At 41.7% G+C, this 24,260-nt stretch overlaps 1 protein-coding gene and 1 long non-coding RNA gene across 2 annotated transcripts in view; one reads left to right on the top strand and one right to left on the bottom strand.

The window, feature by feature from the left end:
- Positions 1–1,696: 1,696 nt before the first annotated feature.
- loxl4 (lysyl oxidase-like 4) overlaps positions 1,697–24,260 on the top strand; it is a 34,256-nt gene continuing 11,692 nt past the window's right edge. Inside the window, exons 1-8 of the mRNA XM_061690720.1 lie at positions 1,697–1,753; positions 2,986–3,313; positions 5,263–5,567; positions 5,640–5,854; positions 13,877–13,915; positions 14,964–15,177; positions 15,263–15,440; positions 24,076–24,230. Coding sequence (XP_061546704.1) covers positions 3,007–3,313; positions 5,263–5,567; positions 5,640–5,854; positions 13,877–13,915; positions 14,964–15,177; positions 15,263–15,440; positions 24,076–24,230 — 1,413 coding nt within the window. The 5' untranslated portion in view covers positions 1,697–1,753; positions 2,986–3,006. The remainder of the gene's footprint in view (positions 1,754–2,985; positions 3,314–5,262; positions 5,568–5,639; positions 5,855–13,876; positions 13,916–14,963; positions 15,178–15,262; positions 15,441–24,075; positions 24,231–24,260) is intronic.
- Positions 10,298–18,447, bottom strand: LOC133410025 (uncharacterized). The gene is made up of 3 exons (XR_009769484.1): positions 18,383–18,447; positions 14,950–15,426; positions 10,298–10,411 (listed from the first exon to the last, which is right to left on the bottom strand). It is a non-coding gene; the product is annotated as an uncharacterized LOC133410025 (long non-coding RNA).

Raw genomic sequence — 24,260 nt, 5'->3', positions numbered from 1 at the left:
ACAGCGTGTCTAAGAATAAACCAGACCGCCTTAAAAAAGGATGTCGCCGAGGTTTGCTTCAAACCCGAAATAGTTCATCAACACAACGCCCCATGGCCAAACTTGACCATGTTCCTAATTTGGGACCAAATGACTCAACAAAATAAATAAACAAACAGGTCTTAAAGATGTGGATGGGTCCCAAGTTGCGCAAGAGTGACCCCTGTTCGGAAAAACCATAAAAGAGCAACGGGTTTCCGTCACGTTTGTCATCTCCACTGATGAGTCTTTCTGCTTCCTATAGCGTGATGATACGTTTGACAATAGTAACATACTCTTGGCTCGGGGTGGTATGTCGTTTTCTCATCTGTCACGTTCACCGTGGCTACATCTGAGGCCGGGGCTATTTTGAACGTCGGTGGTTTGCGGTGCTTTTGACAAGGAAATATCTACGTTGCGGTACAGGGAGCTTCTTTAAGGCAGTTGCAACTCTGGATATTTGAATCTATTCTGGAAGCGAGGCCTTCCTGTTGGTCACATGCATGTTCAACCCCCTCTGCGCTTGTGTAACACACTTTTGCGTTAGCTTGTGTAAAAGTGTGGGCGGCCAATCGGAGAGCGCAATAAAACTTACGTTTGAAAAATTGTCTGATATAGTTGAAATTTCAATTTCCTTTGAAATTTTGGGTAACACTCTGCGATATAGTGGGACCGCGAAGCGTATACCATAATATAGAGGGAATTACTGTAAAACAAAACACTACTAAGATGAAAAACTAATGACAAAGACCCGAAGCAATTTTTACCATCCTTACGTGTATCAAGTTTAAAAATAAGTCAATAAGGTATGAAAAGATACTGGGGCTGTTTTTTTCTCTTCAGCTGGAACTGGGGCCTTAGACAACGTGGAGGGAATGATGAACAGTTCCAAATAGCAATCAGTATTAGCACAAAACCAGGGAAGCCTACCAGAACAGCTGAACTTTATTTGGCTGGGGATTATTAGAGGCACTTTAAATGCAAGTGGCAGGTGTGTGCTGACTTCTGTTTAACATGAGTTTGAATGTCATATGCCACACCTGTTATAATAGGGTGTGCACACTTGTACAACCACATTATTTCAGTTATTTTCTTACTTACCCGCTCCAAAAAAAAAACCCAAAACAAAACAACACCACAGTTGAGTTGTACAGGTTATAGGCCACATTTAATTGGGGGAAAAAAGATTAAGTTTTGTATAGATTTTTTTTAAAAATATATAACAATCTGCCATTTAAACAGGGGTGTTTAGACTTTTTATAGCCACTGTATATGCCCTAGAATCTGAAACTTGAAATGATACCTCATTATTGTGAGATTGCCGCTTTTTCTGCAAAGGTTTGGGACTGACAAAAGTAATTGTGTTGCTGTGAAAACAATTGGCAAACAAATTGTTGCTTCCTGAATGGAAAACATTGTTGACTCCATCTCGCTCCCGTTTCCATTCAGTTCACTCTGCGCCCGCAATTGCATTCGTCCGCAAAAATAACCGAAGCCTCCTGGGCGTCTTATCTCGTCAATAAACATACAATCTAAAGCTTTGTTTTTTTTTTTTTTTTACACGAGAGATGTGAAGGGAAAGGCAGCAAGGAAGGAGGGAGGGAGCGAGGGGAGCGAGGGGAGTCAGGGAGGAGATATATGGCGAAGGAGGGATTGAAGTGAGATTTTTTAGCAGACACACTCCTTCACTCAAGACGTCCACGACTGCACACGCACACACTTTTCTGCTTGACAGGTAAGTGAACTTTCACCTTGATACTTTAATATTTTACATTTCGTGTATTGGTCTCATTTGTATTCATGTGTAGTATCTGGTTGTTAGGAATATTTTTATTTATTATTATTATTATTATTTCTACACACTTTTGAAGGCTCTGTGCTGTAGTTTCAAAGTGGTTCCCTCTCTGATTTCCCCAAGACAGCATATGTACATAAACAGATGTCACGCACCTGGTATTGTAACTGTGGCCTGCAGTGATTTACTGGTGCAGTCCGAGACCACATTTTGAGTCCCCGCGCTTGTTAACCTCCAATTAAAACCTTCCCCACTGCACCGTTTTTCATCTTGATTTGTTGATTTTTCGCATGGCTTGCAATACAAACTCATCTCTATTGCGTGACATGCGTTTGTGTGCGTTGAATACATTGGAATCCAGGGCACGTTCACAGGAAAATAATGTTTAAGTCACATATTGAGAAGCATAACTGGTGGGTTTATTCTGCAACCGAGCAAGCAGTCAGAGACACTTGTTTGTCCAGAAGATGTCATTGTTGCTCTTTTAGAAATTAGGCCTATCCTCTCAGTGTTCTTCATTTCAAGCACTCTACAATGATATCCAGAAATATGAGTCAAACATTCATCCAAATCTGAGTCAAATATATAACTTTTAACTGCCCTACAAATGTAAAAAAATTTTTTCTAATTAAATAGATGTGATGTATCGGTAGCACATAGAGAAGCAGACATTGAGGCTTGGTGAAGACAAGTCGACTTTTTAATGCCACACGCTTTTTAACATTTTTAACTGTCATGCAAATGTAAAAAGAAGTCAACCACTGTTTTAATTATATACAATGATATTTGACGGGGGCAGCACGGTGAACTAGTGGTTAGCTGACTCACAGTTTATAGTTTCGGGGTTCAAATCTCAGCTGTGGTTTTCCTGTGCTTGTGTGGGTTTTCCACGGGTACTCTAGCTTCCTCTCACATTGCGAACATGCTTCACATGCGTCTTAGTTTCACTGAAGACTCGAAATTGTATACAGTAAGTGTGAAAGTCATCTTTCTAATTACTGAAACCCTATAATGAGGTCTGCCTCTTCTAGTCAAGCTGAAAATTCACACAAAGTCCAAAATAACTCCAAGGCAGTAATTTGACCTTAAAATGCATGGATGCATAGAATATTGAAATCTGGAAAAATATGCTGCAAGTAACCCGTAGGGTGTTTTACCTTCTTCCTCCTTAGACGCCCTCCTCTCCCGTCACAATGTCCCTCGCCATCTGCTCCAGCTGCTTGCTGTTCCTCTTCTTGGTGTCCCTCTCTGCTGGCGAGCCGAGGCGCACCGTTTCCGGTCAGCGCAGGGCGGCGCGCGCACCTGCCGCCAAGGTGCGTCTGGCGGGAAACTTTGCGCGGGAGCCTCATGAGGGTCGCGTGGAGGTGCTGCACAACAACACGTGGGGCACCGTGTGCGACGACGAAGTGGACATTAACCTGGCCAACGTGGTGTGTCGAGAGCTGGGCTTCCAGGGTGGCGTCACGTGGGCGCACAGCGCCAATTATGGAGAAGGACAGGGTAAGAAAAACACTTAGATCCCGCTGAATTGATACTGTAACAGGAGATCTGGCATTTATTCCACTTTTACACAGAATTAAGTGCAGCAAAACATTGCTGGACCTTATTATTATTATTATTTTTTTTGCATAGCCTGTGCGACAATTGCTTTTTAACACAACATGGTGGGAGAAGTTAGTGTCAGGTGTTAAAATTCCCACTGTCCCCCGCGGAATTCACACAGGGTGACTTCCGAAGCCAGGGAATTGCCAGGTCACCTCTGTTACCCACATTCTGCCATTCACACAGAAGAGCAAAACGGGAAAATGACAACTTTGAGACGCAGCGTAAAAGGGGCTGTAATTAAATTGACTGGTGAAAGCTCAAGCCATACCGCATTAATGAGTGATTGTTGTCGCAGCTTACGTAAACCTCCCTCCTAAAGCCGGCTGTACAAAAACTATCAGAGACGTAACTACTTCAAATGTGTGCGATAACTGTTGCAGTCAACCACATTTTTGAGAGGTCAAATAATTCATCCGATTGTTGTATGACCAACCGACGAAAAATACCCAACGAGACCTGAAATCACTCCAAATTCAAATGTTAAAACTGGGCTTAAGTCAGGTTTAATACGTACAACGTATGCCCATCTTCGCTAAATCGTTGATACATTAAAGCCTTGAGCCACCATCCAGTAGAGTTTGGTCTGGGTTGCAAATGATTGTTTTTCCATTGTGAAAACTGCTGTGGTACACAAACAACTGATTCGTGTTGTACACATTTTTGGCACTTTTTAGTAAGATGGCAGAAGGTTCAAGGTTATTAGCGATAGAGTGGTCAACTTTCAACTTGGGTTCAGTCCCAATTTCAATTCAATTTCATTTGAAGAATCCTGGATGACCGACAAGCACATTTAGCATTTAACGCCCACTTAAAAGGCTGCGTTAGACCCACTCGTGATTGGAGGATCGTCTCTTCTCTGTGACAATGGAAAGAACACCGAGCATGTAATGATACACACGACTGACTTTCCTCGGATCGACTCCCACTTGAGCGACTGCCAGGATAAATGAGAGTCTGAATGGTTGACCTCGATTGACTGGTGACCAGTCCTTGTCTGCCGGGATAGGCTCCATCTACTTGGAACAGTATGGATCAACGAACACCGAACACTACTTTTCCCAGACAAAGCATGTCTTCAGCTGCATGCTGGGAAGAAAGAACACAAAACATTGGAAGTCGTCCATCATTGTCGTTACTATGTCGTGTTTCTCTTCTCTGTTGAATTCATTGTGGTTTACGCCACGTGATGTCACACTAGTCACTGTCGCCCATGTTGGAAAAGCAAAACAGATCAAGGCTGACAGCCTGCTGCCTGGTGGAAATGTAGCTTAAATGATCATTGATTGTCATATAGCTTGACGTGCAGTGGCAAACGTCAGTCATCATCAATGTTTCATGTTGGTCCAAATGCAATTACAGTACCATATATTGGACCAGTTGCTCCCAATCTAAATACTTTCAAACATGCCACACGGCTTACTGTATGCCAACAGCAGTAATTAAGACACCCGAAATAACTGACATCATAAAGGCACAAGGATGTCATCTCATTAAGGTCGCCCAGCAGGCTGGAGGAGCTCATGCATGAAAAAAAAAAAAAGTGGGGACATTTGTTTTGGAGTAACGACGGCATACGCTTGACCATATTTCTGTAACACTCGCTGCGGTTTATGAGTATTCTTTACTGCTGCTTTTAAATCCAAATTAAAGAGGACGCAAAATGAATTTGAGAGGCATGGTCATAAAATACTCAACTTCTGAACATGCCGCGAAGGTGCAACCCTTAATCATGCTGCCAGTTAAAGTCATACATGAGGATCACTTTTCAGAGCTTGTGTGGTCTGTTTCCAGAACAACCTTGACTGGATAACATACTTAATAGCAACTTACTTTCCTCTGCCAAGGGCCCATATGGATGGACAATGTTGGATGCAACGGTTCTGAGAAGTCCCTGAAGGACTGCAAGCACAACGGCTGGGGGGTGAACGACTGTAAACACTCTGAAGACATGGGGGTGGTGTGCACCGCGGAGCACAGGCGGGAGCAGAGGACCAGCACCCGAGACCACAGCAACGCCATCAGCTCCAATGGGAATCCCTCGCCCCAGTGGCAAGGCCTCGTGGCCACCCGCAGGCACTCTGGATACGGCTATTATGCGAATGGACATCCATACGAAGTCCCCAGGATCCAGAGGCAGCAACTTTACCAGGCATGGCGGCACACCACTCACGAACACTGTTTAAGTTTCCGTCTGTAAAAACTGTTGACTTCCTTCCATCAGGGTCACAGTAAAGTCCGAATCGAGGAGGTGCGCCTGAGGCCCATCCTCATGTCGACCAAGAAGAAGAGCTTGGTGACCGAAGGCGTGATAGAAGTGAAGCACGCGGGCAGATGGAGGCAGGTCTGCGATATGGGCTGGAGTTTGAACAGCAGCAGAGTGGTGTGCGGGATGCTCGGCTTTCCTGACGCCGCGCAGCCCGTCCTCAAAATGTACAAGTGAGTATGTGTCTTTTCCTGCAAGAAGCCCAGTAGAACACTTCCCAGCTGTCTACAGGCGGTGTTGGGCAAGTTGGGTAATTACGTTCAACACTGTCTCTGAATTGTTTATACGTGACAGTACTTCTCAGTTACTTTTATGAAAACAACTTAAATTCTTAAGTCAGTGTTTACATGATCTTTAGGTTTTTGTCAGTTATGGGAGCATATTAATCTCTTCAGGCAGGGCCGTCAATCACACACAGTATGGTTGGCCTGACTATGAGTGTTTTATGGCGAATCATCAAACTTTGCTAACACGCACCACCCAGTGCAATGGAAAAAAACAAAAAAACTCAAATGCCTCACAATACTGTATAGTATTGCCCATCTTTCTAATATAAGGGGTCCCAATTTGGTTGCAATTGGACAAACTTTGTAGGACAAGTTTACTAGTGAAGGATCCCTGGTAATGGCCATAATGACCTTAGAATGGCTGCCTCAAACCAAAATGGCAGACTTCCTGTGTACTTTTTGGGGCTGGGTTCTTGAGACTTTTTTGTGGGTCTACTCATGATAGACATGTCTGCCAAATTTCATGTTGCTAAGCCAAACTTGATTTAAAAATAAATACATCAATTTGTGCTTACGGAGCCAGTTTTTTGGGCGTCAAGCTCACAGGTGTAAATTTTCACCAGGATTAACACGCCTGAAAAATTTGGTGGGTTATTGAATATGGAAAAGCCCACAACATTTGGGGGGATTTGAATAATAATGACTAATAAATGAAGCTATTGTGGGAGAACATTCCCACCACGTTCCTAAAATAACCAAGTAAATCACACACTGACTGACATTACGAGCAATGACACATATCCAGGGATTGAGAAGCCAGCCAATGGACAATCAGACGCAGGACGTAGGAAGGTTTACACAGAAACCTGAATCAGAGAGAGAGGAATAATGTGTGTACTGACTGAGTTCATGGAATCTTGGGTGATTTTTAAAAGGCAAATAGCGGTGCTTTTTCTAGGTCGTAAATGGTGTCCGGAGAAAATGTGATTTATGGTCATCACACGGTTAAAATGTAACAGGTGTAATGTTATGAAATATAACTTTTAATGCATTGGATTACAGCATTACAGCTAAAAGCCATACGTGTTACTCCCTCTGGCAACATTGACTACAGGTATCTGCATCGCAGTTCAATGATGAAAAAGTCAGAATAAAAGAATAAAAAGCAAAGAGCAATGGCGTCGGGTTAAGAGGCAGAATAAGTAAAAGCCTTCTGTCACGCTTATCTCCCGCCCTCAGACACGTTTCCCTGAGTGTTTCCCTCCTCTCCTCAGCCTCGGGGGTAATGATAAGGGGCATCGCTGTCCCCCCAGCAAAAAGCTTTTCTTTCCACCTCTTTCCAGGAAAATCAACCCCTGCGCACCTCATTGCCTCTGCGTCTCTCCGATGCTATCTCCGCTCCCCAGACAAAAAAAAAAAACTACGCTTTTAATTTTGGATCCCTGTCCCGAGGTGTAATATCACCTCCTGATTGTGCTTTAACTGTTCCGTCAATATGGTGGTGGGAGGCCAGATTAAATTGTGTGTGTGTGTGAAGTCGCCCATTTTATTGGTGGTAGAGAATCTGCCGCTTTGAGTCAGCGATGCTGCGCTCAACTTTTTACATCCTCTCCCGACGGTAGGCTACCATTCAGGCTGTGCCAGGGCTTATTATTTTTTGATATATCATTGCGTGTGCTTGCACTGTCCACATTAGATGCACCTGCACAGTCTAATGCAAGGAGTCCTAAATGATTGACAATGCACGATAAACGCTGGCTTTTTTTTTTTTTTTTTTGTGACTACGAGGGTGTGTGCCAAACCAGGGAGGGCGGGTGCGCACGTCCCAAGTCACTGTTGCAAAAAGTTACTGCTGCAAAAACCATACCCGTAATTCTTGAATCCACGAATAATCTTCAGAACTGGGAACGAAGTGTAAAGATAAGTTTAGCGACTTAGTATTTGGCAAGTCATGTCACGTGACTTGAGTCCCCCACCTGTGGGGTAGGTGGCTAGAAAAGTCTGGGAAATCTGATCCAATCGTATTGTATCAGTCAAATTCTGTCTTTACAGCCTCTTCTAAATAGAAAAAGAAGGTATCCTAAAATACATACTAGAAACTATCGACTTTGGTGTCGCAATCGCCTTCAAACCATAATGATGTGTCTAAAACTGCCTCCCCCCCACCCCCCTTTCTGTCTCCACAAAGGATTATACTATTTGCTCTTTCACACTCAGCATGCATCAGCATTTAAAAGGCCCACCATCTTCTGTAGGTATTGTGCAACACTTGGTTTCCACAATGGCATCCCAGCAGTGGTTAAGCACAGTCACCTCTACAACAAGGATGTCCATTTCACTAAATGTCCTTGATTGACTGTTGGTATGGGTATCAGTTAATCATCAGCGAATTGTTGCTTCTACTGTATATGCTCTGCCATTGGCTTTCGATCAGTCCAGAGTGCACCTCGTCTCTCGCCCAAAGTCAGCTGGGAGAGGCGCCATCTCACATGCGAGCCTTATAGCTGTTCTTCTTTAGGTCACAGACTAGTTGAGGCTGACTCACCAGCGCCTGGACTGATTTTAGCCACGTAGTGCACTCCATTTTGTCCCACTGACTTCTACACACAATTAATCATACATAAACAACATAACTAATAAGGATCAATCAATCAAACAAGGGTTTTAACCTCTTTTGATCCATTTTGTGTGGACTTAGCTTAAGTGTCCCAGTGCCTGTGTGTGTTCTTTGTGTGAGCCTCCTCCCATAGATTGAAAATATGCATGTTAGATCCTCTGAAGACAAAATTGTATAGAAGTCCAATCAGTCCCTTCGCGGATGATCCACCTGTCTGTTTGAATTACTTCAATCTGATGTTACCGAATCTGAATGGTAGTTTCTCCTTGTTTTGGTGCAGGGATGTTTATCTACAAGAGCATACCAACCGCGCTCTTTCTGCACTTGGTTTGTTTTGCTCATTGTAAGCACACACTGAATTAGATACTGTAATTAACCCATTTGAGCAGCCTCAACAATTCCTTTTCAGGCAATATGACCTTGACATTTTTTTGGAACATCTTCACCCGTGACTGGAAGCCAAGAAATGCTTATGGGAATCGTGTTGCATGGTTTTGACCATCGGGGACACACCCCCATCTTCCTGCACCTTGCTCAAAAGCCATTCTTAGCAATCCTTAACTGGGCCGCATCTCTGGGGCCGCCTGTGTGTCTTGGATGCGATTCTGAAGATGCTGTAATTGCAGGGTTGTCAGGAGTGAGGCTCGCTGGGGTTTGTGCTCTGAATGAAAAAAAACACCCTCCATTATAAACAAGACACACCAGTTGGATCTAATTTTCACTTGCTTGTGTGAAATATCTTGAATTGTGGTTGCTGTACGAGCTGTTGAATCAGCGGTCGACCGACTTTTGTCATCTGACTTTTGATTTAGGGACTTTTAACCCTGTAAGGATATTTAATGCCATTCATTTTTTTATGTTTTACTTTCAAGTTATTTGAGTTGTTACGTCGTATTTCCAGAGGATATTCTTTTTTAGAACTGTCATGTATGTGCTTTAAATTAGCCTAAAATCCAAAGTTACACAGAGACTGACACATTTTTTCCTTTGTGACAAAAAATGTCTGCCTTTATTTTTTAAAATTGTATTATTATTATTTTTTTTTAAGGCTAACACATAATGGGAAATGCCACAGACGGGCAACCGAGTAGCATCTGTGTCGTATAACCCTTATAACCCTTTTAACGGATATTTGAACACAAATGGTGGAGCAATGCATGCATTACAGACAATACAACAATAATCAAAGGCATATATTCTTTAATCTGTGCTAAAACCGACCAATATTACTGCGGCTTACTGAGGAGCTGAGACGTCTCCATTGACAGTATATCCATGTCTGTTTTATACTGTCCCCTGGTGGCCAAGCCGAGCACGCTAAAAGGAGCAGTGCAATGCCTGTTGACTTGAAGCAGAAAATCTGGTAAAAACTGTTTATCTTTATATTCTATTGAATTATGTCATGTTATGTCCAAAGTATCATATTATAGTGCCATTTTTCTTATTAAAAACACAAAAATTTTTGCGGGGCTGCAACGGATTATTGGCATTTGCATTCATTTTAATGGGAAAAGATGATTTGAGGCGTGTATTCTGAATTACAAGCGTGGTCATGGAAGAAATTAATTATCTCAAGGCACCACTATATTTGAAAAAGTGTATGTTTATGGATGTGTCTTTCATTCACAAATTATCATGAGGTTAAAAATAATGAGTAGTTAAAGTTTAGCGACCTCAGCATTTCAGCGTCACAATAGATGCCTTCAAAACCTCGTGTACGCTCCCCTAAGTTTTTGTCTCACTGCTTCAGAGGTGTGCCGTCAAGTTTAGTTCAGTTTCCCTTTCTTCATACAGCAAAGAAGTTGAGACTGCATCAACAGCGCCTCTGCTGGTTGAAGCAAGTAGTCCATTTTGCCTTTGCCATTTTTGTGCACACCACAAAATTCCTAACAAAGAATTAAACAGTTATTAGTTCAAGAAGTAGGTGTAGAGAAGTACAATGAACCTTACACAATGATGTAATTACAGTCTCTACTCATAGGCAGATGAGACTCTCCTTCATTAGCATCATTAGCGTCATTAGCGTCAAGGCTCAACAATCACCGAAGCGATGCACTTTTTGGTCAAAGCCGTTTGATGGATGTTGTGGAGGAAACTAATAACGCAGCTGTCTGGAGCCCACACGCACGGGATCAATGCTCATGCAATATTTATGTAAAAAGATTTCATATGAAAAAAAAAAAAAACCATTGGTTTTTGATATGAATGTCGTTTGTTTGTCTGAAATTAGTTTGTGTGGTGAGGTCATACAATTGTGTGTTTGTGTGGGTAGCAGGCATGCAGAGCCACATGGGAGACACATTTAACACTTTTTACGAGCGCAGTTGAGGACGTTCTGTGTTAAATAACACGTCAGTGGGGGTTTTCAGCCGCTTTAGTGACGTTTATGGGATTGTTCTGCACCCGTGGAGTGAAGTGTGCGATACGAATGTCCAGCATGTCGTCAACTGTTTACTAGTGTTTGGCCATCACATCATGTACTTCGGCAACTACACACTTTACTTTATATTTTGATTTAGAAGTAGCAAATTGCAAAAGACCTCTCCCTGTGAATTAATTAACTATGATGAATGAAATGAGTATTTTTCTCCCCAAAGTAACTTTTATTTTTGAAAAACATATTTGTTTTACAGTCTTGCTTGAGTAGAGCGCAAGGAGTGATTGAGTAAAGTGGCGCGTCACCAGCCGGTGACATAACGTCATTACTGTGGCAATACCTTCCTTTATTTTAGCCTACTGACTTTATTAAGTAAAGGAGGCTTGCATTCTCACGAAAACGTCCAAAATGCCTGAAGTATGCATGTGAAAATATTTACCTGTCTCTGTCAACAGGCAATCTACATCTAGTACGCTCATTTTGGTTAACCTCTTGATGAAGAGCAAAAATACAATACTGTATTAGAAACACTAAAGGCAGTCCTTTTGAAAAAACTCCTGTATTGGATTGAAATTAGATCAGGTGTGGTTGAACTTTTGTGCATGGACAGATGACCTGTAGATGACCTGTAGATGAGGTTTAAAAAAAAAAAAAAAAAGTTTAAGAGCTCTATTTCGTAGACTGCGCAACGTGCGGCAGAGCGCAATTGCTGGCGCATCATGATTTTAGTGCATGTGCAAGGGTTGCTGGCGTTTGCCAATATGGCGGACTGCAACAAGCTGGGCATACCAATGCAATTGTGTTCTTTGGAATCCACCCAGATGAAAATTATTTTGCAATAAACTTTAATGAAAAATTATTTTTTTATCCAATTAATCAATGGAATAATCAATAGAATAATCAAAAGTGACCACCCTACATAAAATGATAATGCATTCAAACATTTTAATTTTTACTAAAACAATTGCTACAATTGTTTATTTTAGCAATACCTTTTTGTTTTTTTTATTTACAATAAATTAATTCCAACATGAGAATAATGAGATCAATTAATAAAATGAATGAACACATTTTAATTCACCAAATTTTGGGATAAACGACTAAATCAATGCAACATACTTACGGCCCATCTCTATTAGCTTCTACAGGTCTTCTGCACTTATAGTAATGTTGTCCTTAGTAAAGAAAAATGTCACTCAATAAAGATTTACAGTCCGGAAACAATCCATATACTCCTATAATGGGGATTTGTAAAACAGCCACCAGTCGGGCTGCAGCACGTTTACCACATAGCGTAATCAAAGTGAACATCTGTACAGTGTTTGCACAGTCCAAGTCCAAGGTTTTTGGAAGCCTTCCCGGCACACTCTGTTTGTGGCATGTTGGCGTGCTCGTCGAGCGAGCGGAAGGCTTCCCTCAGCACCCGCGCTGCAACTGTGCATAATTCTCGAATTGCAGCAAATGGCTTAGATTTTCCCTGAAACAAGTTTGGCTTTATTTACACGGAGGCTTCGCTGACTAAAAGATCACAGTGGAACCTCAATGGTTGAACACAATGTTTTGTTCTGTGTTAAAAGTCTTCCCCTTGGAAATAATGCCATTCATCCATTATTCAACAAATAATGCCATTCATCCATTTTCAACACTGTAAGATAAGCTTAAGCATCATATACTGCAGACAATTGTTTACGCTCACATTCACACAATTTAGTTTTCATTGAACCTAACATGCATGTTTTTGCAATGTGGGAGGAAGCGGGAGTACCCAGAGAAAACCCACACCAGCACTGGGAGAACTTTCAAAATCCACACAGGAAAGAGATTTGAACCCCGAAGCTTATAACTGTGAAGCAAACATGCTAACCACTTGTCCAATAAAGTCCTGATCATAAAACCGGTACAGGCCATGTTTTAAATAACATTTTAACTTTCTTAACCGTCACACAAGTGTAAAAATATAAACAGTAATACTTTGTAGTTAAGCCCAAAAGTTATTCAGCGTGTAAAACTACTGTAAATTAGTCATTATTAAGATGTAAAATCAATAAAGCAATAAGTCTCAACTTTAATTACAAAGGCATAATGCTGCTGTAGTTTTATAAATATACTTATTTGTGTATAAAAATGTAAAACCAAACGTTAAGCATTTCTAATAGCAAAACTTAAAAACAATAAAACAATCAACTGGAATTTAAATCACAAATGACATCACGACTCACAGCTTCATGTTCTTCTTCCTTTAACGCCTTTTTGGGATTGAAAAAGCAAAATGCAGGGTTAATCTTTTGCTGCTCTCTTAACTGAGGTCTTTCAGAACACAATTAAATACTTGAACATTCCAAATTTAAAGCCTCGAAATGTATTTGCGTAAATTACACTGTATTTATTTGAGTTTTATGTTTTTCCTGACAGTCAATTGTCATGGTTTTTCTTTAGATTACCTGATTGTGTTATTCCAGGATGTGCTATTTACTTAACGTCCTAGAAACGTCTAATTTGTCTAATTCTCTCTCACTCTCTTGCTCTCTAAACATAAATACCAGTCAACTCACATTTCGAAAGGGACTTTACTAAAATCAATTTAAAAAAAGAAAATAGCTGAAGAAATATTGAACCTATCCCAGGCCTGCACCATTTGTATACGTAACTTTAACCTTGCTCGAAAACCAGTGTTTTATATACAAAAGGTTATATTTGGAGCAGTAGAAAGTCGTTGCCAGAGTGGTGAATATTTTTGGTTGCCAAGTCAGAGCATGCAATGTGCACGTTTGTATGAATGCCACACGGCTGACGCTCTCCTGTGTGGCCAGGTTACATAGAAAACAAACAGCAGACGCCAGAGTATATCTTATAGTCACGATAACGTTGCATCAACTTGGGGTCACCCAGGTCACCTCACAGGGTGATGTATGTGTGGAACCACAGTTGATACACACTCTTGATAGGACCATTTCCTCTCTCTTTTTCTTTACAGGAAAATATGGGACACCAAGGTGGCAGATCCTTCAACAAGGTAAGTCACACTTCGGGCCTACTTCATACAGAGATCACGCAAAATATCTGCATCAGACACATAATAATAGAGCCCAGCGGTAGGGAGAGTGGCCACTAATTGTACTCGGGTAAAAGTACTGTTACTTTAGAATAATATCACTCATATATTGTGACTCAAGTAAAAGTAGAAAGTAGTTTTCCAAAAATTACTTAAGCAAGAGTCAGTGAAAAAACTACAAGTACTGAGTAACTGGTGATGGTGACCAGGTCAAGTAACTGCCTGGTGCCATTTTATTATTCAAATGAAGTCAAAAGTCCCTCCTGGTTCCGTTTTATTGGTGAAACAGAGTCATGTGACATTGGCCAAGGCGGAAGTCTCTCTGACCAACCAGAACATACAGATTGCGCAAAGAATAATACATCAATAAAAATCAAAGTAGTGAGGGGAATGTAGCTCAATGTAATGGAGTAAAACTATTGCTCCGTCTTAGCAAAAATACTTAAATACATGTAAAAAGTATGTTGCATTGACACTTCTGACAAGGAAAATGTATAAAAAAAAATTACTTAAGTAAATGTAACGGAGTAAATGTAGCGTCTTACGACCCATCTCTGGTTATGATACCTTAGAAGTCAGAATAGTTGTGGCTCGACTTAGAAACCCAATTTCGTGTCGAGGTGATCAGACAGAACGGCGACCCAGAAAAAAAGGCGGAAAACGGAAAAAAAAAAAGCTGAATTCTTGGCTTCAATACGCAGTGCGATAGGCAGGAGGGACGGGGCTACAGAACTGCCGGCCCGCCTTTGTTACGACCTCAGAAGCCAGGATGTTCACGGTCGACTTCGATCGCCCATTCTGTGTCGGCGTTGTCCCCACAGAACAGCGATCCACTCTGATACTACCTCAGATGTTGGAACATTTGCAGTTTTCATTTTAATTGAGTTAACTTGGCTCTGTGGCGCCTCTGATACTACGTCTTAAGATGATACATTCATGGGTCAACTTCGACCCCACCATTTCAAGCTGTATGGAATGGAATTTTAGAACCTCACCTTGTCCCTTTCAGGCTGAGCCTCATGGCCAAGAAGAAGGGCTTCTGGGTCGAGAAGGTCAACTGTCTGGGCACTGAGAACACATTGTCCGAGTGCCACGGTCAGCTGTCAATCCCCCGTAGCCCCGCCCCCTGTAAGAACGGGCGGCACGCTGTGGTCAAATGTGTTCCAGGCCCTCAGTTTTCCAGGATTTCCTCGGGAAGACCTCAAGCCCCGTACCCAGTCGTGGTAAGACAGCGCTATATATGAAAAAAACACACAAGTGTATTTATGTGGTGTTGACTTTGACTTTCCTTTCCGTTCCTCTTTGTAGCCGGTGCGTCTGAAGGCCGGGCCCAGGCTTGGCGAGGGTCGCGTGGAGGTACTCCGAGACGGAAAATGGGGGACGATCGTGGACCACATGTGGGAGAGGACCGCGGCCAGCGTGGTGTGCAGAGAGCTGGGCTTCGGTACAGCCAAGGATGCGCTGCAAGGCGCCTATATGGGTCAAGGTGAGAAGGAACAATGAGCTTGTTTTGACTGTGCGGTTTCAAAGTGTTTATCAAGCGTGATGGCATTCCAGACGAGATACGGCAACGTTTCCAGGACGCGTTTTATCTCAAGTCAGCAGCAGTCTGCCCTGACTGATCAAATGAGATCACGTCTGTCTGTGACACTTTGAAGCTGCGCGTGTTTTCATTGCTGTATCTCCTCCTCCTGTGTGTGCTGAGCCAGGACGGTCAGGTGCACACTTTCACATGATGTCTAATGCTATAAACTGCGCTGGTTTGTTTAAGCTTTGGCAGCTCAAATAGCAAAAAGTACCTTTCATTTGCCCACTGAAGGCTCAAACTCACATACAGTGGAACCTCTAAGCTTGACCACAATCTGTGCCAGGACGCTGGGCCATGTGAGGTTTGCTAAATTAAATTAAATTAAATTAAATTTTTGTTTTAGGAAATAATAATAGCAGCAATAATCCATCCGTGGGTAAAACTGTGGCCGTAAAAAAAAACAAAAAAAACTGCACATACAATGTTTTAAGTAACACTCTTAACTGGCATACACGTGTAAAAATAAGTTAAGGACTGGTAAAAGTAGTACAGGTCTTAACATTAATGACAAAGTTGAAGGAGTCATGTGAAGGTGATTCCCGTTGCAGATGTGCTTCATTTTTTCCGCATTCTTAGAAGTTTAAAAAGAAGTTGACTGCTGTTAAAAGCACCAGTATACTTTTAAGGCCAAACTTGGAGTTCAACCGGCTTATTATTTGTTAAATGGGTGTCTTCTGTATTCTCAAATTGACCTTACTAATTTAAAGCTTTGCGTTAGATATTAATTAAGAATTATGGTCATCGAACATTTTGCAGAAATAAATGAAATAGCGACTATGTTGAAAATGAATCTCTCCGACCACTCTCATGTGCTAGTTCCTTGGTAAAATAGGCCCAAGGTATGAATACAAAGCGTGGCTCAGTGTACAGTGGGCCGAAAGCAAATTTGTGACAAAAATTGAATTTTTTTTTTCTGTTAACAACGGTTAGTTAACTTACAGGTGGTTATACTGGTGTGAAAAATAAGAGAAATCAAACACGACCTTAAATTAGCAGCATGGAGTTTTTCTACTTCAAACGTGAGTCTGCTTCCTGTGTATATTCTTCTCGTTTCCCTGGTTGAGACTGCGCCTTCTTTTGGAATAAGTGTTGTAAAAAGCAAAAAACGTGCAGAGTCAGTGGCTCGAATTGTGACGTTTTGTGCAAATTCTACCATAGATTTTTGGTGGAACTTCGAATTTTACCGTGTTCCCTAGAGAGGTTCTGCTGTGTTCAGCCGACCCAGCTGTGTGTGCTTGGTGTCCCCGCCCTGAGGAGATGTGGGAACGGCCACCCAAAAGCTTTAAAGCCAGGGTGTGCGCTCCCCTCATGCTGATCAAGGCGAAACACGGCAAGACCGTTTGCTTGCTTAACTTAAACAGAGTGCGTTACATCACTCCCATTTTACCTTTTAACCTCTGCCGGTGATGATGTCATTTTGATTATCTGCTTTCAGTTAGCACATTCAGTCACAGACGTGGTTAGCCGTATATGTGCACACGTCTACGCATGTACAGTGCTTGCTTTAAAATGTGACATGGCTCTGCAGCTGTAGTTTAACCCTGACAAATGCCAGGTTTGACCCTCTATTATACATCATCACACAAACACACACACGCGCTTCCTGGGCACACACACTCTCGCTCTCAGGTCTGAATGTACCGTAGCGCTGCAGGTCGATGACACTTCAAAGAGGTGGCACAGCTCCCTCCTCTATAGCGTTCACTATATGACGTTTAGCTGCAAGCTGTAATTTCACATGTGCCATGAAGGCCACATAACCATAGGCCTTTACGTTGCTTAAACATGCCTAAATTAGACTCTTTAGAGAGAACAAACTCCCACTATGTACAAAATCAAGGATTTTCAGGCAACGTTATCCAAAGATTTAATTAGTAGACGTTTAAGTTCTGTGTAAAATAATATACAGTGGAACCTCTGACGTTCGTGATGTGGTACAATTTGGAATTTAACCAAAACACGCCTCTAATGTTGCTCACTGTTTATGTGGTCAAGAGGAGACATTTGATAAGTATCCGTAGAACCGGAAATTGAAATTCGACGTAAAGCTAAGTGGTACACGAGTATGTCATGGCCACTCAAACAATTCTGGCAAAAAAAATCCCTCAAAAGTTGCAAACAAAGCCACTGTGCATGACATCATGAGTGTGAATATGAGAGAGACTGTGAGACTTCAGCTCAGTGATCTCCACCACTGTGTTTTGCTTTTTCTTTGGCTTTTTTTGTACAGTATTTTTCTTTTATACACGTGTCCCTCTGTCCTGAGCTGCTAGACAAATTCCTGAAAAAAAAAAGCCTCAGTGTACCTTTTGAGACGTCAGCTCAACCACTATCAAATGATGAATCTCAATCTTTATTTTTCTTTGGCTTTTTTTAAAAACACTTATTTGAAAAGAAGCAGCAGGCTGTTGAGAGATGAAGAACGTGAGAATCAAAGAGAGCCAACTGATGTTCAAAGCACCCGTGACTGCAACGTCACCATACGTTATCAAAGTTGAGGTAGCGTGTTCTTTTTTTTATGGGGGTTAACTTCTTTTTACACAAATATTCTTCAAGTCCTTGCATCATTTCCATCAAATCTTTCAGTTGAGAGTCTCACTGCCCCAAGACCCCCCAGGCTGATGTATTTTTGATGAGCAAATGTGATAAAGCATGTGTTCCGCCAACTGGTCCACCGCTCATAGATTCTAGATTTCAGTGAATCCCAATCAGACATCGGCTGTGTGTGGTATACACACACACACACACACACACACACACACACACACACACACACACACACACACACACGCACACACACGCACACAAACATAGTAGTGTATATAAAGTGGCATACTGACCTCAAACCTCTAATCATGTTTGGCATCCCGCTGGTGGAGCAACATGATTCTGGCATGTTTCGTAGGACCTAACTAGCCGCAGACAGCACAGATTAACACACAGATCTAACTAACACAATCTTGGCTAAGAAACACTGACTCAGACATGTTTCATGGAAAGAGGGGAAACGGGACAGCACATTAATTTCGCTGCCTGAAATGGACTGTAATTTCAGCATGGAAAAGAACAGGGTTTTCCTTGTAAGCGCAACTATTTGTGCTATTCCCAAAAAGAATGTGGCCAAAGTTACCCAATTTCCAACCCTTAAAGCCATCTTTCTAATAAGATAAAACCTATGATGGCACCTGCCACTTCTAATCACTCTGCAGGAAAACTCACACTGAATCAAAGATAACTCTAGAAGCCAATAATTTGACCTAAAAATAAACTGTAAATGAGTGGTGTCCGTGCGGCCATTTGCATCCTGCCGATTGTTTAATTTGCCAGCGGCAAATTCTAAAAATGACAGTAAACAAAGCCCACATCAGAAAAAGGAGGAGTACGATTACTCAGAAGCGAAAAAAATAATTAAAAAATAAAAACATAACAAGAGCACTACTATAAAAAAAAAAATGGTCTAGACAACACAATGAGTAGTGGATAGCACATTGCTAAACAGTTCAGAGTTTCTGGGTTTGAATCTCAGCTTAGGCCCTCCAGTGTGGAGTTTGCATGTCCTTTTCATGTTTGTGTGGGAACTCTGGTTTTCTCCCACATTACAAACAAGCATGAACGTAAGGTTCATTGGAGACTCTAAATTGTTGTTTGTCTTCATGTGCCTTGTGATTAAATGGCAGCCAGACAAGGGTGCACCCCACCTCGTGCCCATTGTCAGCTGGGATAGGCTCCAGCTCACGCGCAACTAGGGTTGGGCATTGATAATCGAGAACCGATTGGAACCGGGACTAACGTTCCAGTTCTCCCAGAAACTTTCAAATTTAAACATTTCGGTTCCCAGTTTCGATGCCTAGTCCTCCAGCCGCAAAGAAGAAGTGGTGAAAAGCAACGAAGAAGCGGCGTAAACCAACAAAGAAGAATGTGCACGATGACGTACTTGTGCCCAACGGCGGCGGACAAAAGTTTGTCTTAACTTTGTTAAAATGAATGACCAGTTGCCTCAGTGCAACACATGGAATAATATTATATTGTGCAAAGGAGGCTTTCGCGATGTGTAGCTTGTGACGCCCTCCGAGCCTCAGCATACACCGCGTGGCAAATCAACTATCAGTCAACTGGGTGAGTGAAACAATAAAATACGTCTACATTCACCTCTCCAACATTGAGGCAGCTAACAAGGTAAACGGTTGGTTGCACTTTTGCACGGATGGTTTTTAGTGTTTATTTCAGTCTTCAAACCAACGTAAGCGGCGATGACCGAAACCCCCCCCCCCAAAAACTTAACATTGGGCTAAAACTTCACCGTATCAACTTTACATCACAATGAATTAGACAAAATTCACATAAACGTTGTCTCACAGTATCACAAACACTAACCTTGTGCCTCATCGGTGGGTCGGGAAAGGTATCAGTGTTTTATAGCATTTGGTTCCATCCATTAAAAAAAATTAATAAAAAAAATCAACGGTGCCGTGTAAAGTTACTTCTTGTGCCAAAATGCTGAGTTCTGGTGTGTGTCCTTCAACATAAAAGGCTACAAGCTTTTTTTATTTTTATATATTTATTATAAGTCAAGTTAAAACTTGTACATATAAACCATGTGACATGACGAAACAGAATACAGGCGCAGCTATATAGCATTGTTAAAATAACTACTTTAACTGTATTTAACTTTAAGATGAAGGGATTAATTATTGCATATTAAGTCAATTGGGTTAGTTCCACACACATTGCCTTTTTAGTTCATAGGTTTACTATTGATACTGGTTATAAAAAAGTCAAAAGTTCATTTTAGTCTATGCTGCAGGCTGCTAAGAAAGTGGATGTTCATAATTTGAACACCCTTTATTTAAACCATGCAAACGTTTTTGACCCCGCCCCCTAAAAGAATCGGAATCGAGAATCGTTTGGAACCGGAATCTAACTAAGGAACCGGAATCGGAACCGAAATCGCTCAAATTCAAACAATGCCCAACCCTAAGAGGAAAAGCAGGATAGAAAAGGAGGATGGGTGGATGCTTACCATATGTGGACTGGCATTGCATTAGTTTTAGCGTGCTTAATAAACAAAGGACTCTTGAATCCTTGTTCTTGTTTCCCAGTGTGCTTGCTTTCATTTATGTCTAGAATTTGATTGATTGAATGATTGATTTGATTGATGTCTGCTCTCCAACTGCTGAGGCCGGTTAAATATTCCTGGGACATGGTTGACCTCAAGTGGGTTCTTATTAACTTGAGCTTTGAAAGGGCGTCTCTTCTAAAGAGGGTACCTTCAAAATTCCCCATACAAATGCCAATAATGGACGTTATGCATGATAGGAAACCATTCATGTCGCATTTATTGTATTTTATTTATTTATTTTAATTTAGGGGTGCATTGCTTCCCCCCCCCCCCCCCGCTCCCCCGCCCCGCCATTCCCCGGTTATATGCAGTGGGTGTGTCAGAAGTCTGGATGGGAGAAAATGCGTGAGGGCAATCCCAGCCGTGTGAAAAAAGAAAAGATATATATTATAGACTGTAATGCACATGCCAGAAACCGTAAGGAAAAGTGTCATGATAACCGTAAAACAAGAAATTCTTATTTTTTTCATGCTATGCTAGCGTGTGATTGGGAGAATAGAGTAACTTTCATTGCCATGGCGAGTTTACTGTTATGATGCCATCATGCCACCACAGAATGGTACCAGAATGGTACATGTTTTTTTTAATGCTACTTTAATGTCATACAGTACATTCACTTCATTTTGTTTGTCCTCATTTGGGTCATGGGTAAGCTAGAGCCTATGCCCGCTGACATTGGGCGAGGGGCGGGGTACATCCTGGGTCGGTCGCCAGCCGATCGCAGGGCTAATGTCGTACCATGATGTGGAAATTCGTGTTTTGATCATTGAGAGTAAATCCAACCCACCTAAAAAATTATAGAGGCAAAGTATAGAATGTTTCTATTTCTTGATCAAGTTTAATATGATTGTATTTATTTAAGAATTTCCACCCATCATGTGTGTTTGCCTTGAGTTTACTCCACACACACAAGGGAGCAAAACACCGTAAATGTTCATCAGAAATGTGCTGCGACTCCTGTGGGAATTTATTTCAGGGATTTCACAGATTTTCCAAAGGAAGTTTAAAGTACAGCCTGTGACTGTTGTGTTTTTCTTCAGGGTCCCACATGCGGGCCCTTGCACACCCTTGTCATGATAAATCCAGTTTATGGGAGTCACCATTGTGATAGCAGCGGAGGCGTTGCAGATATGTGTTTTTCTGACATTTCTAACCACATGCGTAACCAACGGGGAAGCAGGGCTGCAATCTAACAGGCGACAGAGGCAGCAATCCTGCATTCTCGGTTCCCGTCGCCTCCGCCATGTTTCATTTCCAATGTCTATCTGGCTTTTTCTCTCCTTCCCTTGGTTTTTGTGGATATGGTGGCGCTTGCTAAAATGCTCGTCAAATTTCCAGGTTTATAGTTTATGTCCTACGCATGAAGAAAACACATAAAGAACAGCCATAAGTGGGCGAGTGGTTTCCTAAAACGCCGTCATTATGGAACCGACCGACTGTTTGCATTCATGAAATGTTGATTCATGTCGTTTTGAAGGTTCTGGTTTTCATCAAATGACAAATGAGACACATTTGCCCTTGTTGAATTGACTTGGCATATGCTCTGTGGTTGTTTTGCCTGAAGCAACAGAGGGTTGGCAATGAGGTGTGTCAGATCCCCAAAGTCGATGCTGCAGGTTCTGCTGCTTGCCTTGCAATAGCACTTTATCAACATAGATATGAACTTTTCATTGTTTCTCAAGTGGAGAAAAACACTCGGAAGAAAAAAGAAATTGTTAGCCGATCAGTGTGCGTGCTTTGCATGACGCAAGTAGGTTTACACTGGGTGGCCCTGAATGAATGAATGTCACTTGAAATCTCAGTAATGTGCACGTTTAAGGGGACTCAAGGATGCGTCGATCCATTTTTTTATTTAACCCCTTTATGTTTTGCTTCTTGATACCATTGATGGGGGTGGACATTTATTAAGGGGGGTGCTTTATTTGTATGAATAATATTCAAACAATATTACCGGTGTACAGTGGGACCTCAACTTACGAATGCCTCAATGAGTTTTTTGGGATATAAATTGTTGCTCGGACGATTTATTTATTTATTTTTTGCCCTGACACGCGAGCAATAACTTCACAGTTGAGAGTGCACTTCAGACCCTTCACTGCTCGAGTGATGTGAACAAAAATGTAGCACTTTAGGTGGAACTTCGGTTCACTAACAAATGTGTTTACAAATAAATTTCTCGAACAGCTGCTCAGTTGTGCTTTCTCCCACACGGCATAAACATCAGTTGCTCAGCATGTCATGTATTTCGAGTATCTTCTTTTCTGCTGTAAATGAGCCAGCCATGAAAATTGCAAGTGATTGTGCTATTAAGAAATCCTGAAAAGTGTGCGAGGTGTCCTCTGAGCTCTTGCTTGCTAGGTATTCCCTCCTCAGTCCCTGCTGCCAGACGGAGGGAGGGAGGGAGTGAGGGAAGGAGAGAGAGAGAGAGAGAAAGAGAGAAGAGAGCGAGAGAGAGTGTGCGAGAGAGAGCAAGAGAGAGAGAGAGAGAAAGCACACTTTAGGCCACTCCATTTCAAGGCACAATACACCAGTGTACTAAAGTGTGTGTGTGTGTGTCACTTTTGGCTTAATTACGCTTTATAAAACCAGTTTACTTCTTTATATTCTTTTAAAATTATTTTATATTAATATTTTACAATACAGTACTATTTTTCTTCATTCAAAATGTAACAAAATGTGCTTTTCGGGGTGTTTGGAACAAATTAATGGCATTTCAATTCAGTTTAGTGGGGAGAATTGATTTGAGATGTGAATGTCATGAAACAAATTCAACGAATGTCAAGTGAAACTGGTGTTTAAAACAAAATGAAAATGAATAAATGGCAAGAAAATGGGGCTTACTGGGCTGAAAGAAAACCCATCACTTAGCTGTGGAGTGACGGCAGTGTACTGAATTGCCAAAGTTGCCATCTCCACATAATGTAAGCTCATATTTAATACTGCAGCGGGAGGTGGGGGGGTCATTTTCAACATGTGTTATGACTCCACACTTCACTTCGAGAATGTTTACAAGGTCGGTGCTGCTGTTTGGTTTAGCAATGGAGAGTTCAAATGGGCCAAGGACTTGACTTATTAATGTTTGTGTGTGACCAATAACATCGCTGAATTGAGATCATTTTTATTTTTTTTTCCACTGCATGAAGATGCATAACGTGTGCATTTGGCTGTTTGCTGGGGTACTGTAGAATGGTAGGTTGTCCTTATACGTACTAATTAAGGTTATAAAAAAACAACAACAAAAAAAACAGTTTTGCTCCATGATGTGTTTAGTAGTGCTTTTTTTAACCTGGAACCTTCTTCCTGTTTACATTCTTAAGAGTAATAAAAAAGAGTGATAACATGGTTGTTGAAACTGAACCCAATTCAGAGCAGATGAAGCAAACTGTGAAAAAACAAAATTTCTGACCTGTGCAGGTACTGGACCCATCCACATGAACAGTGTGCAGTGTATGGGGACGGAGCGCTCCATTCTCGACTGCTTCTTCCAGGAGGTTCAACCGTGGACGTTCAAACACAGCCAAGATGCTTCAGTGCGCTGTAACATCCCTAAAACCGGCACCGAGTACACAGTATGAAGAACACAAATACTGTACACCACT

This window comes from Phycodurus eques, chromosome 11, assembly GCF_024500275.1.
Source record: "Phycodurus eques isolate BA_2022a chromosome 11, UOR_Pequ_1.1, whole genome shotgun sequence".
NCBI classification, from domain to species: Eukaryota; Metazoa; Chordata; class Actinopteri; order Syngnathiformes; family Syngnathidae; genus Phycodurus; species Phycodurus eques.
This window is presented reverse-complemented; position numbering and strand designations above follow the sequence as displayed.